Genomic DNA, 20762 nt, shown 5'->3' with positions numbered 1-20762 from the left:
ATGTATAATGCAGGAGTCTACACTTAGCACAGAAACGGCATAAACCACTCAGTTTCTGGTGCTTTGGAAGGCATTTCAAAATATTACAAGATCTCAGAATTAATTCATTAACAGTATCCCTGGTCATCTGCAATTGCAGTTTACTACATTCTGATTGATGGAATGCTCACTGACAAAAATATTATGATAACTTTATTGTCTAATGTGGCTGGCATTCAGAAATTTTGCTTCAACAACTGTAAAATTCTGATGCATTCGCATAAGCATTTAAAAAAATACCCAGCTCATGCATGAGAAATCTCCCAGAAAACTACAAAGGGAGCTATAACGTGAGAATTTTCTAGTTTATAATTTACCATTTGTTCCTCCTTCTGATATTGAATTTTATGCACAATGTGCCTCTTGTAATATAACTACAACCAATGGCAAAACTAGAAAAGCATTTGAAGAAGAGAAACTTGAAAATATGTGTTTCCCATGGTAAGACCTTGACTTTGTGTAGATAGTGCCTTTAAGGTATTGAGCCAAGGGCTAATTCTTTGTCGTTGCTAGAAACTGGAGTCCGTATTTTGAAGGAATTGAAACAAACCAGAATTCATGTTCATTTCCTGTTGTTCAGCTCTGGCTGGCCAGCGCACAACACTGACATTGTTGTGGTACTCCGAGATAAACATTGCAGCCGTGTGTATCCAGGCTACGGCATGGGAGCCATTTTGCGGTATCAGTTTCTTAGATAATTTGTCAGTCAAGAGCTCCAGCCAAATTAACTTAGGAATATGAATTTCCCTTGCCTCAAAATAAAAGAAATTAATAATAGCAATTTGGGTCTGATTTATTTTCTTCCAAGGTTTTGAAAATAAGTTTTTTACTACGGGAAGAACAGTAGTGGTTGCCAGCAGAGGCATTTTGTGCTGGACTGATTGGAAAACTTACAGCTTAAAAGTGAGTCCTCTTTCTTTGGAAATCACAGACTGCCTCTTTTTCTCCACAGCTTTAGTGTAGAAAAAAAGAAAAGATGGACAATGTAAATTCTACAAAGGCTATATATAATATATTGGTGAGATGGTATTTATTGGCCCCCAGCGTGGACAACTTGAATTGCATATGGTGGACCTATGGAACTTTCACTTCTATTAGTTGGCTGTGCTCTCTCAGCCTTCTGTTCTGCATGTGATAATGAGAGCTTACTTTTAAAAAAAAAAAATAATAATGCCTTCTGTGTTCCCCCACTGTTTTGTGGGTTTTACATACATTGGTTTTCTAAAGATCCCTCTGGGAAATTCTAGTAAATCTCCATTTTATAAATGGGGAAACTGATGTTTAGAGAGATTAAGTGGTTTGGTAAAGGCCCTACGGTCCTGTGTGCAGTAGTGCCTTGAACACACCTTCTCGTGCAATGACTCTCCGAGCTTTGCACACTTGCTTCCCACACCTCTAGTGGACTGCAATGTCCTGGTGAGCCGCGCTGCATCTCTCTGTTCCGTATGCCCAAAGCCACCATGAGCGCTCACCACGGGTTTGTGCTGACTTTGTTTCCATTTTCTCCAGGACTGGCTGTCACCAACAGGCTAGGCACGACACCACCGTGCCTGGGTATTTTCTTAATGTCCATTGTTCTCACGTCCCCACGTCTGTCCCCATTTTAACCCTCCCACAACACAGCACAGCGGGCTCCAAAGGATGAAATAGAGTAGGTCATAACCTACAGGCCATGTAAACCATTTTAGCCATGTGTAATAGAATAAGAAGCAATTCCGTCCTTGCTCAGGTAGTGCCAGGCGCCGATCTACTGAAAATATACATCACTTGATATAAACTAATTTATTTCACCCACAAAATCTCTGCACTTCTGCCCAGAGAGTTTAAGTCACTTTCCCAAAGTGTCCTAGACTGAAAGCAGCGAAGCTGGGCTCCCGTCTCAGGCAGTCTGTCTTGTGAGTCCACACCCTTGGCCACTACACACGGCCCCCTGGTTTGGGAGCTTTGCGGTCCTCCAGCTAGGTGGTGTAGCCCTGCGAACATTTTTATAATAGCTGTAAAATTATATTTCTAATGAGAAGAGGTAGAGCGGGAAGAGGATGTATGATCGAAGGAAGAAAGAAACATGCCAGTTGCATGGCGGAGAGATCAGGACACTCATTTGGGAATATATCGCAGATGCACGTAGAGACCACAAGGCAGTAGAAGGACGGAAAAACAGCTCCACAGGAAGTTCTGGGGGGAGCAGGGTTCCTCGCATATCCAAACAAATATGGTCTGGGTACAGTGCACTAAACAGCTGCCTACCTCTCAGCTCCACGGGCTGCCGCTTCTCACCATTTTTAGTGAATATGTCACATTTGCACATATTTGGGACTTTTGACCCAGGTCATTTTATCTTGCAACCAATACGCATTCTTGTGAGGTGGCTGCATGCAAGACCATATACTAAGAAGTATTTTATGGTAGAGTACAATTTTAGGTCATACTGACATCGTAAATATAAGGGCCTTTGTTCCCGTAGGCGAAGATCCAACATCAGTTCTGCAAACCTTTATTTCACAACAGTTTCTCTGGCTTATGTTTTAGGTACATTGCTTAACTTGAAAGCAAACTAACAAAAAGAAAAAAAGGAAAAAAAAAACCCTCATAGTTCCTTGCCTTTATTTCATTTTGAGTCATATTGTGAGCAATAACGCATCACACGATACAGTGTAGGGATTGATGCTCTGGGCATCAGAAAGCTGAAAAAGAAAATAAAGAAATATATTTGTGCAGCTTCGTGACAGACAGAGTAGCTATAGTAATGGCTTGCTTTGTGTCTTTTCCTGACATTAAGCAAACTCTCTGAACTTTCATATTATATATATTAGAAGTGGCCTGGAGGTGGGTAAGGATCCTATCATGCTGGAAATGATGAGGGTGAAAATCACTTCTCTAGGAGCTCAAAGGTTATTCTTTGGTTTCAACTAGTTTTTCCCCAACATCTTGCCCGCAGAACTTGAAAGTTATTGGTTACTTACTTGAAATGTTTAAGCTTATATCAAGACATAGCCGAAGTGATCCTGTCATTTTTATCACATAGAAAATAGAGACAAATAGTAATTACATCTCTAAAACCATTCTTTTCCTCTATTATTTGGACTTACATATTTCATATTTTTTTGCATTATTTGAATTTCAACTACGAGTGATTTATCAACAATGAGAATATTATGTAGAACTGGGTCACCAAGATTTATCTAAGCATTTAAGGAGACATTTCTAGATGTAAGAATCATGATGTTTTCCTAGTCCAAGTAACAAAGGCATTCCTAAGTTAATGTTAAGATTTTCCCTCATTTTTCATGAAATAAAACATTAAGAATAAAAGAGAAATTCCCTTTTAACCCACCTCAGACATTTCTCTCTGTTCCTCAGAGGCTACCACCGTCATGAAATTCAGTGTACGAGGCCACCTGGGTGGCTCAGTCGGTTAAGGAACTGACTTTTGATTTCAGCTCAGGTCATGATCTCACAGTCATGATCTCACATGTCATGCTCCATGCTGAGCATGGGGTCTGCTTGGAATTCTGTCTCTCTCCCTTTGACACTTCCCTGCTTACACACATTCTGTCTCTAAAATAAAAAAAAAAAAATACATATTTTTTTTAAAAAAGAAATTCGGTGTATCTTTTTAATCTATGTTTGTATGATTTCACTTAATAGATAGACAGACATATAGTTGAAAAACTAGCTTAAACCAAAGAATAGCCTTTGTGTATATACGTGTGTGTATACATATATGTATATGTATTTATACACAATATCATTTAATCAATGTTTTTAAAATTCACATAATTGGGATCATGTAATACATATGTGAACTTTGCATTTCCCACTCTATATTTTACATTTGAGAACTACCTAGGTTGCTTCATTGTGTATTTGGCTAATTTATTTTAACTGCTGAGTAGTGTTGATTCCATATATACGTTGTCTGTGTATGCAATCATATTATTTACATTTGTCCATTCCCTATTACTGATCCCTTAGGTTATTTCCATTGTTTTGGTACTGCTGACCTCTAGGCGTGAACAGTCTTGTAGAGGTGTTCCGGGCATAGGTGCTCAGATTTCCCTGGAAGTTCTACCTAAAAGCAGACTTACTGAGTGATTAGGCATCTGCATATAGGAAATGACCAAGTATTGCCTCATTGTCACCGAGGTGACTGGTTTATTCTCACGTGCAACGTATGAGAGTTCTTGTTACCCATCTTCTCTCCAGCACATAATATTGTCAGACTGTCTAATTGTTTGACAGCCTGTGGAGTGTAAAGAATTGGCCTGTGTTTGGTTTTTATTCTTTCAATTGCTAATAGGCTTGAGTATCTTTTAATATGTTCAGTAACCATACATTCTAGATTTTTTTCTACTGTGCATCAGCTATATGTATACATATTGACCTTGCTTTTGTTTGACCTTTTTAATCTTTATCTGAAAATTTTAATTTTAGTATTTTAATATTTTTAATTTTAATATTTGTAATTTTAATTTCAATATTTGTAAGTTATCTGCGCTGCCAATATCTTCTCCCAGGACATGGCTTGTTTTTTCAACTTAGTTTACGGTTTTATGTTTATGTTTTTGCTTTTATCACATAGGGGTGTAGTTTTGATGTCGCTAAATGTGCGAATAGAATGGTAGTTCAGAATGTGGCCTCTAGAAGCCAGAGACCCAGGGTCGTAATTCTCCCTCCACTGCTTGCTGGATGTGGGACCACCAGCAAGTTCCTGAACATCTTTTTACCTCAGTTTCATTATCTGTAAAATGGGAAAATAGTACCTGTCTCAAAACTGTTGTCTTGGAAATTAACTGTAAATCAACTAGAATATTGCCTGGTAGAAAGCTAGAGGTATGTGTTAGCTAATAGGAGTTGTGCTTTTAATATATTGTTTTTAAACTGTTTACTAGCACTACTGATTTATGGACGTATTTCTGTATACATTTAAAGGTTAAATGTTAGGTCATCTTTGTTACAAATATGTATTTTTCTCACAATAATTGGGTTCTGGAACTGGTACATAGTTTTATCTTTAAATACATACTGGCTAATCTAAATTATGTCTATATCTTTATTAAATTTAGTTCTTTACAGATTACTTCTATTTGAAAAAAGAGCATTTTGGTAGTGAAAGCAAACTTTAGCTTCTAAAATTGAACATGCATGGAAGTTACAAGTGTTTCAGAAATAACTTTTATATTATACTAAATTGAATGATATAATTGGGAGAAAGTTCACCATGAATAATATCCAAACACTTGAAGTAAGAATGTGTGAGACGCAGGCATAATCTGTGTTTATCGGATAAATAAATAGTTTGTTTGCTTTTTTAAAAAAGCATCCACGGGGCGCCTGGGTGGCGCAGTCGGTTAAGCGTCCGACTTCAGCCAGGTCACGATCTCGCGGTCCGTGAGTTCGAGCCCCGCGTCGGGCTCTGGGCTGATGGCTCAGAGCCTGGAGCCTGTTTCCAATTCTGTGTCTCCCTCTCTCTCTGCCCCTCCCCCGTTCATGCTCTGTCTCTCTCTGTCCCAAAAATAAATAAACGTTGAAAAAAAAAATTTTTTTTTAAAAAAATGAAAAAAAAAATAAAAAAGCATCCACCTAAAAGCAGCTTTTAGGAGAAGAAATCAAGTATATAAGATATACAATTGCATAGAATCCCCTAACAGAGAGTCAAGTGAGCACTTAATGGAAATAAAATCCAAACCAGGTCTCTCTTGGGACTTCTATTTTCTATGATCAGTCATACTTTTAATGCATTTTAACTGTGCTAAAGGAATCAGGATTTTAAATGATTGATGTTCTTTATCTGGCAAAAAGGAAGCTTCCTCTGCTTTGAGAGGAATAGTTTCATATTCACTGCGAACCGCATTCTTTCAAATGTAAGGGGAAAAAAATGTCTCATCTTGTTTCTGTTGCATCATCAAATTGAAACACTTTTGAAAGAGATGAACAAAAAGTAAATATTATAGGAAACTCTGATGTGTGGTCTGACACATAAAATCACCCGTTATTGTACATGAGCAGATACATCTCACAGGATGAGTAAAAGCTGTCACACCACCTTATTTGTGGTAGAGTGACCCAAGACATTTTCTCCCAGCGCTCCACGGCGGAAATGTAAGATAGAGAAGCAAGAAACACCTTACAAACTCAAACACTGCCACATTTCTCTATTACTCAGTGTGACATTTATTCAACAGAAACAAACCCCCCTCCGGCTCCAGCGTTTTCACACAACAGTGGTTTATTTCTCACTCGTGCTGTGTCTTCTCTGGGTTGGCAGAAATCTTCCTCCCTCCTACTCAGGGACCCATCTCAGTGGGGGATTAGGAGAGAGAGAGAGAGAGAGCATGAAAATCTCGTGCCTGCCCTTCTGTGCGTGGGGCAGGAAGTGGCACTTGTCCCTTCCTCTCAGGTGGCGCCATCTACGTGCAAAGGCGCATAAAGTGCGCTCTTCGCTGCGCCTGCGAGGAGAGGAGTGGTGAATGCAATGACTTCTGTTGACTTATTCGTACTGTTTCCGGTGGGAAGCCACTTGAGTGTGTGTTTCCCTCCACAACGTTTTATTGTGAGTTATAAATATGAGCTTTGGAGTTTGGCGGATTAATTTAAATCCTTGTTGAGTTCCTTATGATCCATGTGGTCAAGTTATCTAACGCCAAATAAGCCCGTTTTCGCCATCTCCCAAAACGACCATTGTGGTTGACAGGAATCAGAGGAGCCAAGGTATACAGTAAGCACTTAGTAAAGGGTGATACTGACAAAAGAAACATAGCAGCATAGAGACAGTAGTAAATCCTAGAGGGTTAACATGAGACCATCTTTATTGTACCAGAAAAATATTGTTATCAGTTTCCTGGGGCCGCCATAACAAGTGACCACAGCTGAGTGGCTTAAAACAAAAGAAATGTATTCTCTCAAACTCTTTGGAGGCTGTAAGTTCAAAATCAAGGTGTCAGCAGGGCTGTGGTCTCGATAAAGGCTCGGGAGGAGGATCCTTCCTTATTTCTTCTAGGCTCTGATGGCTCCAGGCATTCCTTGGCTTGTAGATGCCTAATTCCAGTCTCTTCATCCTTTTTCATATAACCTTGTCTTCTGTGTGTCTCTTGTAAGGACAGTTATCATGGGATTTGGGATGATCCCATCTGAAGACCTTTCCCTTAATTTAAACATCTACTAAAACACTTTTTCCCGGGCGCCTGGGTGGCTCAGTTGGTTAAGGGTCCAACTTCGGCTCAGGTCATGATCTCACGATTCGTGAGTTCGAGCCCGGTGTCGGGCTCTGTGCTGACAAGTCAGAGCCTGGAGCCTGCTTCAGATTCTGTGTCTCCCTCTCTCTCTCTGCCCCTCCTCCACTCACATTCTGTGTGTGTGTGTCTCTCTCTCTCTTAAAAATAAATAAGCATTAAAAAATATTTTTTCAAAAGCGCTTTCCATTAGTAGTCATATACATTTTCTAGAGATTTAATGTGGACATATCTCCTGGGGGTGAGGGGCACCATTCAACTTACTACAACTATGAAAGCATTTTTTTTTATTCCTATTTAAAATCGCACTTACTGGAGCACCTGGATACCTCAGTTGGTTAAGCCTCTCACTCTTGGTTTTGGCTCAGGTCATGATCTCACAGTTCATGAGTTCAAGCCCACATCAGGCTCCATGCTGTCAGTGCAGAGCCTGCTTGAGATTCTGTCTGTCTCTCTCTCTCTCTGCCCCTCCCCTTCTCTCTCTCTCTCTGTCTTCTCAAAAAAAAATAAAAAAAAATAAATAAATACATACACTTAAATTTATTAAAACAATAAAATAAAATGCTACTAACTGAACCAGTACATGCAACTTTTAAAATATTGACCTTAGGATTACTTTTCTGTTTTAAGTGTGGAACTTTATAGATAACATATTACCACTATATGGCACATACCTTTTTGAAATAAGAAAAAGTTGCATTGGACTGAATTTGTAAAGTTATCATTTCATGTATCAGTTGTGTGTATGGTTTTCACCATTGTGCAGCTGTTTTCCAGTTTCATAAAATGGATTGGTCAGGGAGCAAGATGCCCAGGAAACAGTCACATGTCCCTTAAGATACTATTCTTGTGTTCATGTATACCGATCGCAGCTTTTCTGAACACTGATTCATACCAGAATTCCCTTTCCTTTTCCCTCTGTAAATATATCCAGAAGCCCCCTCTAAGGTACAGATTAAAGGTCTAAAATCCACTTGCTGTTGTGCAACTGATGAACTATTCATAGAAGCTGCTGGATCAGAGTAAAAGATTTAGTGAAATAAGTGTAGAAAATCATTCTCAAAATGATACCGGTCTGTAATTGGCATCTAGATTTCTTACCAATCATTGACATATAAAAAGGGGCATGTAGAAAGTATTTGCATGTGTAATGAAAGAGTTATGCACATGTAGACCTTTTAAATTTATTTATATATTTAATAAATCATTCAAAATTAACCTATGTCGCCTTCATAGATGAACTCTGCACATTGTCTTTGGCACATCATGTATATGAACAACACTTTCTCCCTAGGTCGTCTTATAAGATGTATTTGTAAAGCGAGAAATCGGGACTGTATATTCAGTTGGTGGCAAAGTGTTATAATTTGTAAATGACTTAATTTGAACTAATAATCAGCTGAAAGGAACTGCTCATGTGATATGTCTAGAAGAAGGAATAAATTTATCGAGCCTTCTTTATAATGCAAAAGGAGGTTATTTCTTTCCTAGACAATCTCACAAAGTCTATATGAAACTAGTCAGACTCGTATTTTAAAATAACTAAAATTGGGTAGGACTGCATCTATGTAAAAGCTGTTGCAAGAGAGGAGTATAATAGGTTGGGCTTTGTAAAAAAAAAAAAAGGAGCTGTTCTCTGAAAATTAGTGAACAGTGTCCATTTATAACACGCTAGTGCCTGTGAATCAAAAGAGATCTACATCAAATGGATTACAGTTAAGATTGTATCAAAATGGGATCTTTTTTCTCAGTAAAAATCTAAAGGACACACCGTGGAGCCACCATGGCTACTCCAATGCATCTTTGTGTCTTCTAGTCTAGGGTCCTTGGTTTCTAACCGGTGCATTATATCTGTGTATTCTCTTTTTTACAGTTCAGCAGAAGAGCAGTTTCACTGGCAATCACAAGGTAAAGTACAGCTTCTTGATGAAACTTACATCCATTTCTACATGTATGTCTACTGATTAATATTCTTGTGAACTTTAGAAAAAAGACTGATAAAAATGAGTATGAGAACACCATGACACTAAAATTAAATGTTCCTGTGATAGCTCGTGATTCCCTGAGAGTTGAGTTCTCTCAATTCCCTAGAAACCTTTGGGTTTTTCATGGATACCTGGAATTGGCTGGCCTTGGCTTTTGATACTGGTTGGCCAAGGATTACAATGCGAAATCTAATGAGAACCTCATGAGATAATGTCTTTGGTTAGGATACTTTCCATTATTAAAGAGTAACCTGAAGCTTTAATAATAAGAGCATCATGTGTTTGTTCATCACTTTAAAATGTTGTGTTTCAGATGGTCAAAAAGACATCGAAGATGAACTTACAACAGGTCTTGAGCTGGTGGACTCCTGTATTAGATCCTTGCAGGAATCAGGAATACTTGACCCACAGGATTATTCCACAAGTGAAAGTAAGTCAAATGACAATGATGCTTGAAGACAATTTTAAAATATAAGAGTATACTTTATTATAATATAATTAACATAAAAAGCTATATCTAAGAGGACTTCAACCTGTGTTTGTACATGTTTTATCCATTTCACTCCACTCTCATCTAATTCCTTCCCACATTACCCATCCCAACTCACGTTAGATTATAGTCTCTCTTAAATCAGCAATTGAATCTAGATTTCTCACAAATTACTGACAGAGTGGGGATTCTCACCAATTTTCTGATATCCTTTTTGGCACCTAGCTAGACTATCACATTGAATGAACTCACCATATATTTGTTTAACCAGTACAGTGTTTGAAATTTACTGTGAATGCTTTACATAGATCATTGTTGGTAGAGTTCATAAACAGTACAACAGCTATGCAACAAAATAGAAAGAATCAATGTAATATATGCAGTACTAACTACTTAGTATTATGCTATAGTACTCTGCAGTAGCCCCTTGTATTTCTATATGTAGCCACCTTGAATTTGCATATTAACCTCGACAGAATATTTTAAAATTTCTTCATCTCCTCCTAATTATATATATTTTCAACCATAGTGGTTGAGGCTTAGGAATAAAAGTGCTGTGAATTGAAATGAGCTTCACTTTAATAAATCATAAAATTCTCTTGACTTAGTTTAATAAAATCCCACAAAAAGCTAAAAATGAAATCATTAAAACATATATCACACTGGTAATTTCTATATCAGAAATCAGTGGAGCATTTCATTTCTTAATTAAAAAAAATAAAGTCTCCTTGAATACCCATCAAGGTTTGCTATTTAAAAGGAAGATATAAGAATAAGATAGCATACTTATCTTGAAACCATTAAATTTACACATTAGTTCACTTTCTCTACAATTTTTATAATACCACTACTCTTAGGATAACATCATCATGAATATCCAGATTTATTTAAACCCATTTGAATCCCCTCAATAAAATTTCTCAAATAAGATGCATGATTTATAGTATCCTTGTTATCTGTATTTTATATTTTAGAATGTAGCCTCATTACTTATCTCTCAGTCAATAAATGCATTTCTCTTATAGGGGTAGTTGTAGTCTGACTTATATTTAATTAATATTTGAGGCACATGTACTCCCTTTGTTAGAGTAAGGAAAATAGAGATAAAATAGTGTGTCTTGGGAGAGAGTTGATATTTGATATCATATTTTTCATATGATAATAGAGAAACATTCTCTTATGAGCTTAGGAGAGGGAATAACCTTCAATACACAGAAGGTACGGGAAAAAAGAAGGAAGAGAAGTAAAATAAGAGGCAAACAAGTTGAAACAGGAGGGATGAATCAAGTATATTAGTCTAGCCCTACAGGTGAGCACACTGAATTCTTTGAAAAGAATAAAAAGTTTGTAATAAGGATAAGATAGTTATGTGATGTTGATAAGGGACATATTTATATTAATGAAACAAATGTTGAAGTTCAAGGAACAGAGTAGTAACAGCAATTATAATCAATATAAACTAGGATTGGGAAGAATTTGTGTGATGAAGTGGAATTTTATTCAGGAACATTAGGCAAGGTCAAAGAGGAATTATCTAGTGAAAATGTTTTTGCTTACAAGGATGTGATAAACCCATACTAACATCTAGTGAACGTGATGTACCAAACAGAATAATACCTGAATATCAAAATAAAAATTATTAAGAATGAACAGAGAAATTGATGAAAAATACCGTTGTGAACATTTCAATGCGCAGAATCAGACAGAATTCAGGAAGAGAAAGACACGTAAAATTGGAATACATAATTGACAAACCAATGTAATAACTATATCTAAAAAGTTAGATCCATTGAATGATAGTATACATTTGTTATATATGTCCAGGAAAACTTAGAAGACTTGATCAGCTATAGGGCAGTAAAGACAATCCTAAAAATTAGAAAGTACAGAGGGGTGCCCGGGTGCATCAGTCAGTTAAGCATCTGATTCTTGATTTCATCTCAGGTCATGATCTCATGGTTCATGAGATCGAGCCCCACATTGGGCTCTGCACTGAAAGCATGGAGCCTGCTTGGGATTCTCAATCTCTCCCCTCTCTTTGCTCCCCCACCCCACCCCAGTCATGCTTCCTCTCTCTCTCTCTCTCTCTCTCTCTCTCTCTCTCTCTCAAAAAAAAAAAGTCATCTTATGGGGCGCCTGGGTGGCTCAGTCGGTTAAGCGGCCGACTTCGGCTCAGGTCATGATCTCGCGGTCCGTGAGTTCGAGCCCCGTGTCGGGCTCTGTGCTGACAGCTCAGAGCCTGGAGCCTGTTTCGGATTCTGTGTCTCCCTCTCTCTCTGCCCCTCCCCCGTTCATGCTCTGTCTCTCTCTGTCTCAAAAATAAATAAACGTTAAAAAAAATTTAAAAAAAAAAGTCATCTTAAAAAGAAGTATAGAAAGGCCACCTTCTTTGGTAATAATCTAGTTAAATTAAAAGTAAATAAAATGATAAAATATATCCACAGTAAAATTAAGGAAATGCATTTGGATCTACAAATAAAAATAGAAATAAAAAGAAAGTTACATACTATTTAAAAAGCAAGTAAAATAGGGCGCCTGGGTGGCTCAGTCGATTCAGTGTCCAACTCTCGCTTTTTGGCTCAGGACATAGTCTCACAGCTCATGGGTTCAAGCCCTGCATCAGGTACCATGCTGATGGAGCAGAGCCTGCCTGGGATTCTCTCTCTCCCTCTCTGTCCCTCCCTTTCTCTATCCTTCTCAAAAATAAACTTAAAAAATAAATACACAGAAACAAATAGAATAGTGATATTTTATAATGAAAATACAGGGGTAAGGGGGAGAAACTGTACTCAGTAAATCTTAACTTTAGGGGCGCCTGGGTGGCTCAGTCGGTTGAGCAACCGACTGTGGCTCAGGCCATGGTCTAGCGGTTTGTGAGTTCGAGCCCCGCGTCGGGCTCTGTGCTGACAGCTCGGAGCCTGGAGCCCGCTTCTGATTCTGTGTCTCCCTCTCTCTCTGCCCCTCCCCAACTCACACTCTGTCTCTCTCTGTCTCAGAAATAAATAAATATAAAAAAAAACTTTTTAACAAAGATCAGATCAAAGAATGTAGTACTCATTTTGGGGAAACCTTAAAAAGAGCTAAATAAACCAAAGAAATTAGAAAGATGGGAATAATAAAAGTAATGCAGCGATAAAGTAATATAATATAAAATAGTAGAAGAGATAAATAAAGTGATAAAAGGAGTAAATATAGGAACTTAAAAAAATTTTTAATCAACTGATAATCCTGAGTTTTCCTAATTGAAACACTCTCTACACATGAGAGAAATGGAATGAATTTTTAGTGTTCACTTTTCGTTTCCTGTAATATGTGTTCAAAAATTATCTACAAAAGATGTATCTTTGTCCCAGGAAAGTTAAATACTCCAGTAGGGTTTTTTGGAATGTATTTGGTAACTGCTGGATTTTTGTCTTTTGGAAAGATTAGTTATGTCCTGTTACTATGTACTGGGTTATCTTTTGAAGACTCCTAGGATTTGAGTTGTTTGTTTTTCCTGCAAGCCCCTGCTTTGTTGTTTGAGATAGAAAAGTAACAAGGCAAAATAAACCAAAAACAAAAACAAAAAAACTCAAATAACCCAGGTGATAAAATCACCTTCCAAAACTTTTATGCCGAAGGATCAAAAACCACAGTGAAGAGTATTGTTACTCTTTTTTTTTTTTTAATGTTTCTTTATTTATGAGAGAGAAAGAGAGACAGCCGGGGAGGAACAGAGAGAGAGACACACACACAGAATCTGAAGCAGGCTCCAGCTTCTGAGCTTCACGCTGTCAGCCCAGAGCTGGACACAGGGCTCGAACTCAACAACGTGAGATCACCTGAGCTGAAGTCGGACACTTATCCGACTGAACCACCCAGGTGCCCCTATGGTAATTCTTCAGATACATTTGTTCTTAATATTTTCCGAGTAACTTTGAGACAGAACTAATTAAGTAAAATTGGGAAAATTAATTTTAATTTTTTTAATGATTTATTTATTTTTGAGAGAGAGAGAGAGAGAGCAGGGGAGGGGCAGAGAGAGACATACACACAGAATCTGAAGCAGGCTCCAGGCTCTGAGCTGTCAGCACAGAGCCCGATGCGTGGCTCGAGCACATGCACCGTGAGATCATGACCTGAGCTGCAGTGGGACACTTATCCAACGGAGCCACCCAGGCATCCTAGGAGACTAATTTTAAAATATTGGGTAGGTAACTATCATTTCAGGGATCAATTACGGCTAATTTTAAGTGTTTAGAAGGCCATAAAATAAAAGTCTCTCTGTTTCTCTTTTATTTGTATCAGGGTCCAGCTGGGAAATAGATTCTACTCAAGAGTTTAACCGAAGAGAAGTTCATTAAGGGACTATTTGCAAAGGAGTGGGCAAGATCGAGGGAATAAAAGGTGTCTGTTGAGGTGCTCAGGTAGCAGCAACAGAGGGCAGCCCTTCCCACGGTGGACATGAAGGAAAAGTCTAGGGAACAGGACCAGCAGTCAAGAGGTGTGGCAGGAGCAGAAGGATAAACACCCTAACTTCTCTCCTCCTGCTTTCTGACGTCCCCATGCCTACTATTGGCCAAATCTGATCACAAACCAAAGAGCAAGGGGCCCTCATGAGACTCTACATGGCAAAAAGGGCAGAGAATGACTATGGGAGTGAAGAAGCAATCTGCACAACATCCCATTAAGTAGTAGAACAACATACCATGTTCATGTTCTTGTTTTATAAACAACACATTGATATCCGGTGACTTTTTGACACATTTCATATAGTTAGTGCAAATCTAACAAATATGTGTCACAGAGTCATTAGGAGAATTGCTATTGTTTACTGGGGAAAAAAAAAAAAAGTTCTAGAACCTCAGCGATAGAACCTTAGCTTCTCACATAATGTACAGCTTGATCCAGACTGCGGTGGACTAAATACCTTATTTAATCCGTGTATCTTTGGAGATATAAACTCAGAGAGAAGTGTGATTAGATCTTATCCAAAAATTAATAAAACTATTTGCCAGTCAAAATCAGAAATAGAATGGACAACTTTGGAGAAAATGACTTACATGTTTATGGACAATGTTAATTTGTTTAAATATTGTATTTTGAAATAGTAATTATTTTTATCTGGAGCATATTGACAAATTTAAATTCCACCACATTCTAGAAAACCCCAGCATTCGGGAGGATGAAAAACTTAGGAGCTTATTATATTCTGAATGTTATGGCAAAGAAAGGACGGTTATTCTGAGATTTCAAATCAGAACATATTCAAAAAAATCAAGCATCAATCATGTAACCTACCATTCTGAGCAGATAGAATACAAATTGAATAATCATATATACTTGGACAGAGGTGCATATGTTATTTAGTGTTGATTCACAGTCTGTCATTTTTATTTAATTACTGTGATTATTCTTAATCGTTATGCAGCAAGAGAATTGTTGAGGGATCAAGTTAGTAAGATACTGTAAAATATAACTCTGTCGAGTCTTATGCAGTAATAACAATAAAGGTGAGGGACATCCTTATAAAGTGAATCTTTTCATAATTCCCAGTAAGCATGGCACCAAAGGATGCAGAACACTTTTAGGAGTAAAGGTTTTTATAGTAACTAAAACAATCAAAAAATAAATGTATAGACCACGGCTCACAATATCGATATCACGCTCAGGGAAAGAGAACTGGTTCGTTTCATTTTCTTTTATGGTGGAAACCAGTCCTTAGGCAGACCCAATGAAGAGCCTCTGAGAAGGGGTACAAGGCAGCCCATCCCACCCTTGGAGTCAGAAAACCTGGATTTAAAAGTCCTCCTGCTCCCACTGCTCCACCAGTGGTTGAGAACCATCACCCAGAATCTGGAGATCCCAAGTCTTTTCCTGGAAATGCATTTATTCAAGTTAGTTGAGTTGCTCCTTGGGTTGTTCACTTCCTGTAAAATCACTTCTTCTTATGCCTTTGGTTTTTGAAATGCAAATGACAGTCTTCTTTCCAGAAGTTTGTCATGGTTCCAAGTCTAAAATTATCTTTAAATACTACATGCATCTATTTGTTTCCTTTCAAAATTCACTCACATCCATTTCCCTTACTGCCTTTGGTGTCATGGGGCCAGTAGGAAGTGAACAGTGGCAGAAATGGTAAGTACGAGCAAAAGTCAAGGGAAAACACCCAGGTGACACACAGGACATAGTAATATCCACCTAGAAGCTGTAGTTAATTTCCCTTCCAGATGCTCCCTCTGTCAGGTTTGCAACAATTTCTTTTTCTCTGATTTCCTTCTATCACATGGATATTCAAGGGTCATGTTCTACCTTTTCCAAAGAGGCAAACATGGGGATCGAAGGGAGGACATGATGCAAATTTCTCGTTAAAAACATCATTCTCGGGGCGCCTGGGTGGCGCAGTCGGTTAGGCGTCCGACTTCAGCCAGGTCACGATCTCGCGAGGTCTCGCGTGATCTCGCGTGAGTTCGAGCCCCGCGTCAGGCTCTGGGCCGACGGCTCGGAGCCCGGAGCCTGTTTCCGATTCTGTGTCTCCCTCTCTCTCCGCCCCTCCCCCGTTCATGCTCTGTCTCTCTCTGTCCCCAAAATAAATAAAAAACGTTGAAAAAAAAAATTAAAAAAAAAAAACACATCATTCTCACCCGTGTGAGTCGGGTGTCCTGAGATCAAGCACAGAGTTTAAAGCCCGATGGGAATTTTTAATAAAAATAAAATCGGGTTTTGGAATTGTCAAAGTGTCCAAAACACGGGTGTCCAAAACATAAACATGAGTATCGAACAAAAGCTGGTGAAAGGAAGGAAAGAAGGAAAGCATCAGAACTGGCATGAGCATAAGAAAAGTTACAGAGGCGAACGCCCCGGTGAGAAAGTCAGAACAAGCAAACCCCTTCTCAGGAGACAGTGAAAGGAGGGGCGTTCTGCTAAGACCTTGTGGAGACATCTTGTGGGAGTCCCCCAGAACTTAAAACACTCAAACTGCCCCTGGTCAAACAATAAGCCACTGCAACAGCAACGGATACAATCAAAGCATAATACGCTGGGTTCTTATTGCATCAGTATGGACACAGGTGGTGTTACAGTCCTCAGTGATTTTTTAGAAGCATGAAAGTGTTATGAGAACTGCTCCAGTTTTGAAAGAATGATCAAAGGGCCAGGAAGACCTCCGTTGGGAGAAGATGTTGGATTGGGTACCTGAACGGAATGCACAGCCAAGCCCTGCAGATTTCTAAGGGAAAAGTCTGTGATTTGTGGCAAATCACACACTGGTTCTTTAAGTTATTATACTCCATAAATAAATTAGTTTTCAGCATTTAGCTTTTAAATTTTGTTTCCTGCTAAACTGGTTTCTATTAATTTTCTATTTCTTTTCATAATTCTTGATAATAAGAAATATGGATCTATTATCTTTAGGCAATTAATTTATGAAGAAATATATATAATGCTTTTCCTCTGTGTGCTACATTAAGTTTTTTAAATGGTAAATAATCTGAAGATAAAACTTTACAAGGAAATAGTTGGGAATTGTAATGAGCTATAAAAAAATACTGTTCTATGATTATAACATCATGTAAAATCCCATGCATAATAAAATTCTTGAGCGATACATTTTAAACTAAAGTTATACATTTGAAGTTCATTTTGTGGTAAATGTCATTTTGTTAATTCCCCTCTATTGGTTACAGCTGTAAAGAAACTGAGTTGTTGCATAAGTGTGAGTACATCACCGACCTTCTATTTATCCATATACAATAGGAAAACTTGAAAAAGCCCACTGATTAGGACAATAGCATTGGTTGAATCTAAATCAGTTTAAAAACTAAATGAGTACTTCTCTAATCCTGGGACCACTAGAGTTGTAATTTTCACCTAAAGCATTGCACACTGAAAGCAGCTGCCCAGACAAACTTGACATTCTGCAGACAGACTTAAAAATCAAGTGTAGAAACACACCTGTCCTCGGAATAATTCCACATCACTCGGAGCTTCCTTGCATAACAACCTTCTCGAGCTTTTTTCTTTGGTTAATTCTAGGAATAGTGGATGGGCTTAACTACCATTTTCAGGGAAATTCCTCAGCGAAATGCCTACAGTTGAGCTTTGAGAGTTACTAGTGAAGATTAGAAGAAAATAACTAGTTTAACACCACGAGCCACCTGTATTCCAAGTAAGCTTAAGCTGACAAGTTTTCCAGAATTCACAAAGAGGAAATGGCCACTCTAAATGAAACTGATTAGTAGTTCGATTTAAATAAAAGTCAATATTGGTACTCTATAAAGTTAACTTGCAGTTAGATATGACCAAAATGCTATGAGCTTGTTAAAATCAATTTGATAATCTTACAAATAATTGACAACATCTCATTGATTTTGTGATTCATAACAGCCCATTTGTATATGTCTATATAATTTCCACCAACTATTTCCTCTATTCTTGGTCAACATTTTTTTTATAAAGCAAGATGTTCTCTTTCTCTTCAGTTGATGTGGCTCTGAGGGTTTATGCTCATTTAAAGCACAATAACACTTAACCTTCAAATCCGTCTTAACCTCCCAGAAAGACTGGAGAATGAGAGGGTAGAAATGGATGCAAATTCTGTCAGTTATAGATGTATGTGAATCTTGGTGGCGTTATCCTTCATGGTCTATGTAAAGATAAGTTTTTACATCATTTTGACAGACTCAATTTAGCCTAAGAGTAAATGTTTCTAAACTTCCTGACAAACGTAAATCTAAACAAAGCTGCCAAAGTCAGGTGTCCAGTCCTGAAAGGGTCTGTCTCAGTTTGCGTGTTTATTATTCCTTTGATAATCCAGAATTAACAGCCTCAACAGAACATTCATGGAGTGCCTGTCTGAGGCATTGCCTAATTCTAATGGTTTATTTTAGTGCGTTCTTGTTAGTAACGCTTTGTTTTTAATGGTAAAAATGACCCTTTGGAGTTAAATTGATAATCACCCCTTAGAAACCTTGTCTTTTTTTCCCCCTAAGTGTATTTATTTATTTTGAGAGAGAGAGCGAGAGCAAGCAGAGAAGGGGCAGAGAGAGAGGGAGAGAGAGAATCCCAAGTAGACAACATGCTGTCAGCACAGGGCCCACCATGGGGCTCGATCTCAGGAACGATGAGATCACGACCTGAGCTGAAATCAAGAGTCAGATGCCTAACCGACTGGGCCACCCAGGCGCTCCTAGAAACTTCCACCATTGATGACTTTGGTAGCTCCGTCTCTGTCCTCAAGTCTCACCCACGTGCAATCAAACTTTGATCTTGGAAATTGCCAGGTTATATTTGAGCCAGTACTAAAATCAAGCTCAGAGTCCCTTTCTAACTACATAAATCCTCACCATCTCCTTCTGCTCTGTAATTTAAAAATTAAGCCCATCCTTCCGTAAAACACACCCACTAATTTCTCTGCTTGGGAATGCCACATCGTTGGGAGTTTGGCTTTCCCACCCTCACCTGTGAGTGTGTGTTGTATTCTGGGACAGGTGCTCAAGTAAAGCAGACCAGAATTAGCAACTCCCAATAAATCACCTTAGATCTTACAGATTCAGAAGGTATGTGCGTGATTACGCCAGTGCATTACTGTCTGCTCGCTTTTCTGGAAAGACTCACTCTGCACTGTGCGAACCTCCCGGGGTCCCACTGCAGTGCTCGCAGTCAGCTACACGGTGGAGTCATTTTGTCTCGGCTTCACTCCTGCCCTCTTCGTCACTAAGTCCCCGTGAGCTTTTCTTTTAAAACGTCTCCCAGCTGTGCACCTCTCTCCCTTCCTCAATTACAGTGGGTTTTCTTTCTCTGCACTGCAGGAAATTCCCAGTCCTAGTCTCTCCAGTATCTAAGCGGTGTCCTGCTGCCTTCATTGTAAATGTTCAGAATTCTGGGGCGCCTGAGTGGCTCAGTCCATGAAGTGTGCACCTCTTGGTTTCGGCTCATTTCATGATCTTGCTGTTCATGGGACTGAGCCCTGCTCTAGACTCTGTGCTGACACTGTGGGGCTTGCTTGGGATCCTCTCTCTCCCTCTCTCCGCCCCTCCCCTGCTCATGCTGTCTCTCTCTCTCTCTCTCTCTCAAAATAAATAACTAAACTTAAAAAAAAAAAAGTTCAGAATTCTGCTTCCATCCTATTACCCTCTGTCTAGAGAACCCATTGCTGTGTGATACTGTACAAATCTCCCTGTCAAATGCTTAAAATTTCTCAGGAGTCTGGGCTGCTCAGAGGGTTAAAGCAACCCGGTGGGGGTAGGGTGAATTCTCTCTGAGCCATCAGGCATCAAGGCAGGCTGCAAGGAGGAGGTAACATTTAAACATCACTTTAAGGATGAGTTTTGATATTGACAGAGAAATGAATTTTAAGCTGAGGGGACAGAGGGAAGCTTTGCTTTCTCATCTCTTGGCTCTGACGACTAGGTGTTGTTTGGGTTTGTTTTCAGTTTTAAGCAGGCCACTTTATTTATTTATTTTTTTAGGCCACTTTAATGATCTATGCCTTGAATGTCTCATTTGTAAAATGAAAGCTCACGAGGTGTTGAAGGGAAACATTAAGTGATACCTGGGATAGTACTGGAATAAGGTTTTCGGGACAAACAAATCCCAATCAAGGTTTTGTTATTATCAGACCACGTGGCTATGTGATTAGATCTAATGACTAACTGAAAACGGACATCTGTAAAGGAGTTTATGCTTTTGCAAACATTTTCCCATCCATTGTCTCCATAGGTGCTCAAATTTGCCAAGATTAACATTTGTAGAGACACAGTAATGGAGTGTGGTTAAGAACACACACTCTGAAGCCAGATGCCTCACCTGCAGGCAGCCCTGGGTGGCCTCAGTGCCCCTCTCAGTCCTGTTGACACAAGCAGAATGGTTGGAGGTGCCTTCCCACTGGCTCCTTGTGAAGATTCAGTGCACTAACCGATGTCAGCTGTTCTGGACCGTCCCCAGAACCTAGAAAGTACTCAGTGAGGGTTAGCTTCTATTACTGACACATCAGTATCCTCATCATCTCTGCTTTTATAAACATGGAGGTCTACTGAGTTC

The 20762-nt window shown here is 38.8% G+C and overlaps 1 protein-coding gene across 5 annotated transcripts in view; it reads left to right on the top strand.

The window, feature by feature from the left end:
• The window catches only part of CTNND2 (catenin delta 2), a 945427-nt gene that overhangs the window by 504457 nt on the left and 420208 nt on the right, over positions 1-20762 (top strand). For all 5 annotated transcript variants that reach the window (XM_086676153.1, XM_086676178.1, XM_086676183.1 and 2 more), the window contains exons 4-5: positions 9145-9179; positions 9570-9686. In XM_086676153.1, the coding sequence (XP_086532279.1) occupies positions 9145-9179; positions 9570-9686 (152 nt within the window). The remainder of the gene's footprint in view (positions 1-9144; positions 9180-9569; positions 9687-20762) is intronic.

Source organism: Puma concolor, chromosome A1 (genome assembly GCF_028749965.1).
Source record: "Puma concolor isolate L17-30 chromosome A1, mPumCon1.1.hap2, whole genome shotgun sequence".
Lineage (NCBI taxonomy): Eukaryota > Metazoa > Chordata > Mammalia > Carnivora > Felidae > Puma > Puma concolor.
Note: the sequence above shows the minus strand (reverse complement) of the source record. Positions and strands in the feature narration are given on the sequence as shown.